Source organism: Pempheris klunzingeri, chromosome 13, assembly GCF_042242105.1.
Source record: "Pempheris klunzingeri isolate RE-2024b chromosome 13, fPemKlu1.hap1, whole genome shotgun sequence".
Classification (NCBI taxonomy): Eukaryota; Metazoa; Chordata; class Actinopteri; order Acropomatiformes; family Pempheridae; genus Pempheris; species Pempheris klunzingeri.
Genome location: NC_092024.1, coordinates 10,314,470 through 10,323,757, shown reverse-complemented (window position 1 = coordinate 10,323,757; position 9,288 = coordinate 10,314,470). Strand labels below are relative to the sequence as shown.

General features: G+C 43.9%; 1 protein-coding gene across 1 annotated transcript; it reads right to left on the bottom strand.

Moving 5' to 3' along the window:
• Positions 1 to 398: 398 nt before the first annotated feature.
• Positions 399 to 8,949, bottom strand: LOC139211535 (thrombospondin-1-like). Its single transcript, XM_070841750.1, has 22 exons — positions 8,931 to 8,949; positions 8,739 to 8,822; positions 7,878 to 8,437; positions 7,698 to 7,776; positions 7,483 to 7,572; positions 7,265 to 7,374; positions 6,806 to 6,931; positions 6,308 to 6,404; positions 6,018 to 6,191; positions 5,747 to 5,923; positions 5,479 to 5,652; positions 5,107 to 5,387; positions 4,804 to 5,022; positions 4,591 to 4,698; positions 4,004 to 4,163; positions 3,772 to 3,890; positions 3,114 to 3,348; positions 2,716 to 2,943; positions 2,353 to 2,624; positions 2,160 to 2,257; positions 1,921 to 2,060; positions 399 to 1,824 (listed from the first exon to the last, which is right to left on the bottom strand). The coding sequence occupies exons 2-22, from the start codon at positions 8,800 to 8,802 to the stop codon at positions 1,817 to 1,819; spliced, it is 3,519 nt and encodes a 1,172-aa protein (XP_070697851.1). The 5' UTR covers positions 8,803 to 8,822; positions 8,931 to 8,949; the 3' UTR covers positions 399 to 1,816.
• Positions 8,950 to 9,288: the final 339 nt, after the last annotated feature.

Genomic DNA, 9,288 nt, shown 5'->3' with positions numbered 1-9,288 from the left:
CTTCAATTGACCATTTAACTGTTTATTTGCCCAAAAAGACACTAATCAAACAAGATAAGTTTTTTTTCCTGAAGTCTTTATTGTTCACTTGACATTACAAAATACCAGGTAGGAGTATAAACAGCACTTTCTGTAGAAACTATAGTACAAAGTTTATTGAAAAGCTTCACTAATAATTAAAAAAAGACACTTACAAAAAAAAAAAAACAAATACCAAAGACATCCTCATGTCAGTGTGCAAATAAGTTTATACAGACAGAAACGCTTCCATATGAGGCTACGCTTCTAGATAAATTATTTAAATAGCATATATCTACACAAATGAAATAACCTCAACATAAAACAAACATAATAATTTATCCAAAAAATGCACAGGAAATACATATAGCACAACATAATCGAGACAACATTTCTTTAATCCTTTATGTTCCTGTTTGGGCTTCTTTCGCTACAAAAATATCTTATATACAGCATATAAATGATACTAAAGTCTTGCTAAAAAAAAAAACAAAGAAACCAACCTATTTATACTCTGTTGCTAAGACAAGTGATTCTTGTGTATTGCTGGCCTCAATACAAAAAGAATTAATGAGGTAATATTTGTACATAAAGGATTTCCTTTGATTTTCCCTTTTCAGAAATGTACACACAAGCTCAGGCACACCAGTCATGCACACTGTGCAGAAGCAGAATATTCAGAGATACCGTAAGTGATGCCTATCTTTTATTTTTTTACTGTGTTGGTCAGATTTAATATTATATCTTGCCCTTGGCTGATATTGAGTTCAGTTGATTGGAATAGGTTGCTGATTTTTTTTTTTTCGATGGCAAGATGCAGAGATGAGCAAAAATTAAAGCCTTTAAGATGAATATGTAAATACAAACATACTTACAATGGTTTACTCATTGCAGGAAATAGACTGGCCCATCACTGTTTGCGTCCCTATGACACATTCAGTAAAAATTAGAGATATTAACATAATATTTGCTAATAATTACTGTTCCAAAGCAGTGTTCAGTGTGTCTGCTTTGGGCCCTGTGCTGTCCTGAATTTTGTGCTCTCCTCGTTTGTTCTAGTGCTCTTTCCTGAGAAGACGAATGTTTTGGGCCAGCCCTAAGCCTCTGCTAAATACAGGACCTCGTATACACAGGTCTGCATTAAAGTGGGGTGAGGGGTCATTACAAGAAATAAAAATAAAACATTTGACGCGGTTGTCTTCATAACTATGCTCGTTGGATGGCACACATGCATAAACACATAAACAACATTCACTCTCTTTGATAGTAACAGTCAATCCATACTGTCCACAGTCCCTCAACGGTTCCTTCAAGGGGTATATTTACCCCAGCCTAAGAAAGTTCTCCCACTGCTTTCTTCATACTAACACAAGTGTCTCTGAGTCCACAGCAGATGTATATTAATGCTCGAAAATATTTTAAAAAATGACTAAAAATAAGCTCTTCCCTTTGGTCCCTCATCCACAGAGGAATACCTCCAAACCGACAACAGTTCAGGTGTGCAAAGCAATAAAATGTGCCCCCCCCCCCCCTTTCAACGTAGATCAGAGCAACAAAGTGAGAGGGCCAATTTCTTCTGAGCAGCTGTGCTCACAATTTGAGTTTGGTGCAGATTCATCATTGAATATTTGTTTGGCTTAGAGTCCTGAGGTCAGTTTACCTCATTTTAGCTCACTTGCTCTTCATTCCTCCAATGTGCATTTCTCAAAAGAAAAAGTTAAAAAAGATATCGATCCAGGTCTTGTATAATATATTCATACTGACATACTGGTTCTGTCTGTAGGGCACTGTGGTCCAATTATGTATCTGAAAGAAATGAAAGACAGAAAATTTGTTACAAATAAAGTCTAAGGCGATGAACGCATTCTTTTTAAAGGATTGAACCATCGCATATGTGCTTACCTCTGCATTCGTATTTGAGGTCTGAGAAGTAAACCATCTCCTGAGAGAACACGTACAAGCCTAGTCGCCCTCCAGCGTACGTCTTGTCGTAGATGTTTCCGGAATCGGCCATGATTCTCTTTCCTTCATACATGACCACTCTGGAAAAGACAGCATAATCACATGAGCTCATTGCCATTTCAATATAAATTATGCAGATTTGTAATTGAATGAAAGGACGTGCCTGTACTCAAACTCACCTAATGAGTCCAGTCTTGGGTCTGTGGGTCAGATGCCATCTGTAAGCGGTGAAGTCCTTCCAGCCAATGTTCTTGGGGTCGTGCCACAGAGTGCGCACCTAAAAAAGGATGAATCACAATGGTTAAAATGAGAAAAGTGGCAAAAATTGTGATAAATTGTGTCTCGAATCCTGAGTCAATGAATCTCTCTCACCTGTCCTGGGGTGTCTCCAGTGTGCCACAGGGCGTTCCTTAGATGCTCACCAGGCCCAGTGGTGGAGTTGACCGCTTTGATTGACAGTCCAGAGTAGCCTTGAGCTCTTGTGGGCGTGTGAGACCAGTAGGTCTGTGTGATCTGTTTCCACATCACCGTGTAGAAGCGGGAGCTGGACTGGTAGCCAAACACAAATCCGGCGTAGTCATCATCTCTGTCCGTGTTGATGAAGAAAGTTCCACTGAAATCCACAGCGCTGAACTCATCGTAACCTGAATTAAGACAAGAGATGGTTTTCAACTGGTTCGCTACCACTTTGTGAGCATGTACTTAGAGCGAGATGTCTGTCTGTGTGTTACTTACCAACAGCAATGCCAGGATCACAGTTGACAGTCTGCACCAACTCCTTGCCCTGATGCCGGACCACCCAGTTGGGGTCAATCTGGGAGGTGCCCTTGGGGTCCAGTGGAACCATTTGGAATCTGCGGAAGTCTGTTTCACTGATGGCAAAGTTCTCCGGGCACACGTCGTAGATGTCCAGAACATTATCTTGGTCAAAATCGTCTTTGCACACATCACCACGGCCATCACCTGAGGGGAAAGGACAGACACGGAAATCAAAAAGATGAAAACTCTGGATAAGGAGCTATAAAACTAAACCTGAAGGATATCCAACTAAGTGAGACACTATTTGTCTAACAAATGGCACAAGTGTTTCTGAACCCAACCACATCTGACATGAAATTAAGAGACTGACTCACCATCAGAGTCCACCTGATCAGGGTTGAAGGCCAGTCTGCAGTTGTCTTTGTCATCAGGAATGCCGTCGTTGTCGTCATCGTGGTCGCAGGCGTCACCCTTGCCATCCTTGTCGTGGTCGGCCTGGTTGGCGTTGGCTATGTAGGGGCAGTTGTCCAAGTTGTTCTGGTGACCGTCCTCATCAATGTCCTGGTTGTTGTCGCACTTGTCTCCTACGCGATCTGAGTCAGAGTCGATCTGTAGGAGAACAGAATTCCTTTATGATGAGATTCCTTAAACACTGACTCTCACACTATAAGACTCTTGTCCTCACATCAAGTAACTGCCTTCACTGTTTTTCACCAGCCTTAATATGAGAGGTGCTACACATGATTTAAATGTAGCCCCTTGTTTTCAGGTATGCAAGCGATGTCCCTTCAGACAAGTGTCCAGTGTCCAGTCTTTGCACTTCAGCAAAATTACACATTTCATATTGGTTCCAAAGATGGATGAATAGAGAGGGGAAGAGGGAGCGTTGCACTAGTTTTTTCCTCAAACTGTCACATTCCTCTCTTTCATTAAAGCAGGTGCAATTTGTGGCCTTGATATTGTTTGCACTTCTACATAGTAGCATGACAGATCAAGCTATATCACACAGGATGGCAGGAAAGATGATGTTACCTGATCAGGGTTGTGCTCCAGAGGGCAGTTGTCACAGTGGTCTCCCACCCCGTCCCTGTCGCTATCTCTCTGGTCCACGTTGTAAACATACGGGCAGTTGTCATTCTCGTTCAGAATGCCTGTTGAGTCAAAACATGCTTATCTTAGCCTTCAGAACTGAGAAAATGCTTTTCAAGTCTAAGGAAAGGCAATAAAGATAATTTGAAAGAAATCTGGAGGAGAAATTACTTACCATCACCATCAATGTCAACAGCACAGGCGTCACCCTCTCCATTGTTGTCCGTGTCAGTTTGGTCAGTGTTAGCCTCGAACACACAGTTGTCACAGCGGTCGCCCACGTCATCTCTGTCTGTGTCATACTGGGCAGGGTTGTACACTCTTGGACAGTTGTCCTAAATTCATAGACACAATGAAAAGCACAATAAAATTATTAAAATGGCTCATTGCTTAAAGAGATAATATTTATAGGAGCAAAACTTTGCTTTTCAAGACTTTCTATTGCTCTAACTTTAGCTGGAATGTGATATTCCACTGCAAGCAAGCTGGTAATTTTTACCACAGCATTTTTCTTGCCCAACTTTCCAAATCCACAATAAGAATTATGGGCAGCAAGCCATCTTGTCCTCACTTCTGACATTATGCTGAAATTACATTACACTATTCCTATGCTACTGGCTTTCCACTCTCCGGTGAAAGCATACAAACACAGAGACTTTACATTCCTATTGCCCAAAGGAAGGACGGGTGCTGCTGATTGCTATGTCTGGTCTCCGGGGGAAGCACACTTTGGGGCTAAAATAAACTGCAGCAATGACTCACCCTATCATCGGGGATCCCATCATTGTCATCATCATGGTCACATTCATCACCCAGGCCATCTTTGTCATGATCTTCCTGGCCAGAGTTGGGAAGGTTGGGGCAGTTATCCTATAAAGGAACAAAGGAGCGGTTAAGGAGGTAATCATCACAATGATAGAGTCCAGATGGGTAAAAACGGCCTTTTGTGTTTCTGTTCATGTGGGGTCTGGCTACCTTCTTGCAATGGTAGGTGGCGTTCTCCACACACACCAAGTTAATGTTGGGCCATCCATCCAGGTCACTGTCCTCTCCGCAAATACGGCCATTCCCTGCATACCCTGGCTTGCACTCACAGCGGAACATTGATTCAGAGAAGACGCCCAAGTAGATGCAGTTTGCATTTTTATTGCAGTCGTGGCTACCATCCTGGCAAGGGTTACGGGGTTTGCAAACCTAAAGAAAATTACAGAGAATTAAAAAACATGCAAGCAGCTAGCCTACTATCCATAACCACAGCGAGTATGTAAGTACACAAACCTGTTTTTTAGCAGTTGCCTGTTCAACTCCTCTTCCAAATGGCTGGGGACCAGAGAAACGTGCAGGGCAGGGCAGACAGTTGTAACCAGGCACGGTATTCTCACAGCGATGGACTCCGTTATGTGTATGGCAAGTGTCAGGGACCTCTTTACACTCATCAATGTCTTTGCAGGCGATGCCGTTCCCAGTGTAACCAAGTGGACACTTGCCACACTTGAAAGAGCCATCAGGGAAGCTGATGCACTTTGTGCCAGAGAAGCATGGGTTGGAGAGACAGCCATCTGTGGAGAAAAACAATTGGTACTTTAAAAAGGTGATTTGTTGTGAAAAATGATTTATTTCTTTACTCTCTATTGAATCTTAAATGCTTACCGACAGGGCAGTCCTGTTTGTTGCACACGTGAGACATAGCTGCATCACCAACGCAATCCTTTCCTCCATGTTTGGGGACGGGGTCGGAGCAGAGACGTTTTCGGGTCTGGATTCCCCCACCACAGGTAACAGTGCAGGTGTCCCATGGTGACCAGGGTCCCCAACCTCCATTGACTAAAAAGTATCATGACGACAACATTGAGTGTGTTTCCCTGAACTTGCACACTCTACCATCCTGTATATACTTTGCTACTGAAGTTCAACTCACTAGGACAAGGGGACTTGTGGCAGATTTCGGTTTGACGTCCTTCTCCCTGGCAGTCACTGCCACCCATCTGGGGTGTGGGGGAGTTGCAGAGGCGTATCCGGGTGATGACCCCCTCACCACAGGTCACAGAGCACGAAGACCAGGGAGACCAGTGGCTCCAACCGCCATCCTGTTTGACTGTGAGCAACACATACACAATTAATTCATCACGCCCACAAACTGAGAATATTTATTGTCACAGTCCCTGTGTTGAGAATGCTGAGTGACTTACAGCGTCTGTCACATTCCTGGGGGTAGCAGTCACGGGTCTGGACAGAGGTGCCCTCACAGTTGCTGTTGATACGGTCACAGGAGCGTCCGCGCTGCTGGATGCCCCGACCACAAGTCACTGAACAATGCGTCCATTCAGACCAGGGGGACCAACCGTCCGCTGTAAAGTTGCCTGCTATAGGTGGGAAGACATAACGTATGGGGGTCGTTACTTTTGGGGGAAAGGTATCAAGGAGGAAATGAAGAAAGTCAGAGGAAAGTTGTGAAAAATGAAAAAAAAAAGAAGCTTACATGTTTCACAGCGAGGGCAGCACTCTCCGTCGAGCACGGTGGCGTTGGCACACGGGATCAGAGGGCAGGAAATTTTGCGACACACAGTAGCAGATTTCTGAATAGAGGGATAGTCGAATTATTACATGTATAATGAGTGAGCTGACTAGTAACAGAAAGAAATACAGGCTTTGCTGGTACTGTTCCAAGCCTAGTTGCAATATTTGACAGTGAGTGATCTTCATCAGGGACATGACACTCGTTGCTGTGTTGATAGAAAACATAGTTCTCACCACATCTCTCCCACTAACACCTAACTAATTACACAACACTTGAACAGCCTTCACTAGATGTTGCTGGAGGGGTTGATAGCTGAGAAGTGTTTAAGTGATTATACAGGGAGGCACTAAATCAAACACTATTATCACTTCGTTCAAACACACAGCTATGTCTTTCCTCAGCAGATTCGTGGCTTTTTTTTTTTTAAAGTTTCATTCCAGCAGGTGTAATGATGCTCACCTGGCAGGTGCACTCGGTGCAGCCATCCACCGTCCACTCATCTTTGTCCTTGTACACAATGCCGTTGTGGAAGCAAATTCCACTGTGGATCCTCGTTTCATTTCTCAGCAGCGAGCTGTCTTTAGACTGCGAGAGGGAGAAAGCGAGAGAGACGGGGGTTACTTAGGATGGAGGATGGAAAACTTTCACTTTGCCAAAGTTCCAATACAAATGAATCACTGACCAACACCGTGATTAAGACATTGCTCGACTCTAGCGAAGCAGTGCAAATGCAAGCGACAGCCAGACGTATTTGTGTATTCACATGGGTCTCATTAAGGATTTGGCCAGGGACTGACATTACAGCGACAAGTGGCTACGCACTGGGAATGTGTTAACTGGATGCAGAGGGAGAGACGGAGAGGAAAGGTGGGAGTGAATGATGACAAAGAGCAGACCCTGATGGCCTTTGGAGCTTACCACTTTGCGGAGCTCATTCGACAGCTGTTTAACAACCACACCGAGTCCCTTGAGCTCCTTAAACATGCTGGCGATGTCCTCACAAGAGAAGCCACAGACAGACTGCAGATCTGAGTGTAACGGAGAAGAGTCCAATAAATTACTTCAGCTCTTAAAGTTTACAACTGATCAGTAGAACAGAGACACAGACTTGTTTCTTTGAGGAGGAGAGGTCTCACCTTTGGCTTTGTGGCCGGTGTAATCAGTCCTAATGGCAGGGCTGGAGTTATTGACAGGGTTGTCCAGGGTCAGGACATCAGTTAAGGCAGCTGCAGAGGGAGGGAGGGTGAAGAGAAGACAAATTAATTCCTGTCTGCTGGAGTACAGTGTGGCAGTCCATATGTATCCTTTGATATAATGCCACTCATATATTTGATCTATTTTTCAGACTTACCTCCACTCTGGCATCCCTTATTTCTCAGTATGGCATCAAGAGTGGTCCCAAAGACAAAGCGCACATTCTGAAGCACTCCCTGAAGGACAATAAATTCCAGTTAAGAGACACTTAAATCTATTAAGACATCATTAGGCCGTAATTGGGTTTTTGACTGCGCTAAAACACTGTAGAGCTTACCATGAATCTGTCCTTCACAGCTCCCTTTCCAATCCTGAGCTTGGCAATGTCTGCCACCTCCTGGGACAGCACTTTATGGATTGGCAAATCTATCTCTGATACATTGATCTCCTCACAGCCGACAAAAAGCTGCACCCGATCATCCTGAGCGAACAGCGTGATGTTCTTCCAGTGTCCAGTGGCCAAATCAGCATCCTCGATGGACACGACCTGCTGCTGGTTCATGGTGGAGTAGACCACATCAAGGGTGTTCGCCTTTCCGTTGGAAATGATCTCGAAAATGGGTCCGGAGCCGTCGTTCCTCTCAATGGTCAGAATGCTGCCCCTGGTTTTCTTGAACTGCTTCAGGTTGACCAGGAGGAGGAAGCCCCTCTCAGCCTGGATGGAGTCGAGGAGGTCCCTGAGGGAGCTGTCGGGGACTGGGGGGATCAGGTCTGCGTTCAGGATCTTGTATGCAGGGCTGTAGGGATCAGCACCTTTGACCAGACTCACCCCGTTGTGTCTCTTGTTTACCCGGGCTCGATCAAATAAGTCATACACACTGTTATCATCCCGAGTCTCTGTGGTCAAAGAAAAGAAAAAGCATTGTTCAGTTTTTTTCTCTCATAATGACAGTGTGCATGGAAATCCAAAAAAACAAAGCTATGATATATTTAGCAGGACAATACAGCTCGTGACAGCAAAACAGCAGAGGAATAATATAACTTCCCTAATAGAATATTATTTAATATTCCTGAGCTCATAATTACTTGGCAGAGAAACAGTTCAAGACCTTATAGGAATGATTACTTTAAACATATATAACGGCTAATAACGTTTTACAGGTAAAAAGACCATTAACAAACATTTCCCACTCTTTACCTGTCAATCTTGCGCCTTCACAACTCCAAAGCATCAACAGCAAAAAGATGCCACACAGCATCATCTCGAAATCTCAAGTTATCTCTGTTGTAACAAAGAATAAGACACAAACATAAAACACTACACGTTATGGGACACGAGCAACAAGTTCTCATTGATAAATAAGGATTATCATAAAAATATTCTACAAACCTTCAAATTAAAAAAAAAAAAATCCCTCTGGAAATTGACTGAAGAAGGAGAAAAAAGTCCGATTATTTATCCCGTTTCTCTTTAGCTCTTGATGAAGCTCATTCGTTTTAGGTAGATAGTTTGCAGAATCTGAGCTCCTGTCCGGGATTTATTCCGATGCTTTGACTTATTCTTCTGACTTACCCCTCCGACGCAAGAGCTATTTAAACAGTTTAAGGACATTCCTGAGGTCCAGTGTGGACCAATGGGGTGGCTGCAGGAGGGAGAGGGACCGCCTTGTTGTCTTACCTCACAGCCAGTCACAGTAACATCCGAGACGCACACACTGTGGGGAAAGAACGCATTCCTGAGCTGAGTT

Bases quoted from the DNA above. Each gene is read 5' to 3' on its own strand.
- LOC139211535 (XM_070841750.1), bottom strand. From the start codon at position 8,802: ATGATGCTGTGTGGCATCTTTTTGCTGTTGATGCTTTGGAGTTGTGAA. The intron at 5,023-5,106 runs GTTTGTGTACTT...AATTTTCTTTAG, and splicing joins AGGCAACTGCTAAAAAACAG to GTTTGCAAACCCCGTAACCC. The intron at 3,891-4,003 runs GTAAGTAATTTC...TTGACTCAACAG, and splicing joins TGTTGACATTGATGGTGATG to GCATTCTGAACGAGAATGAC.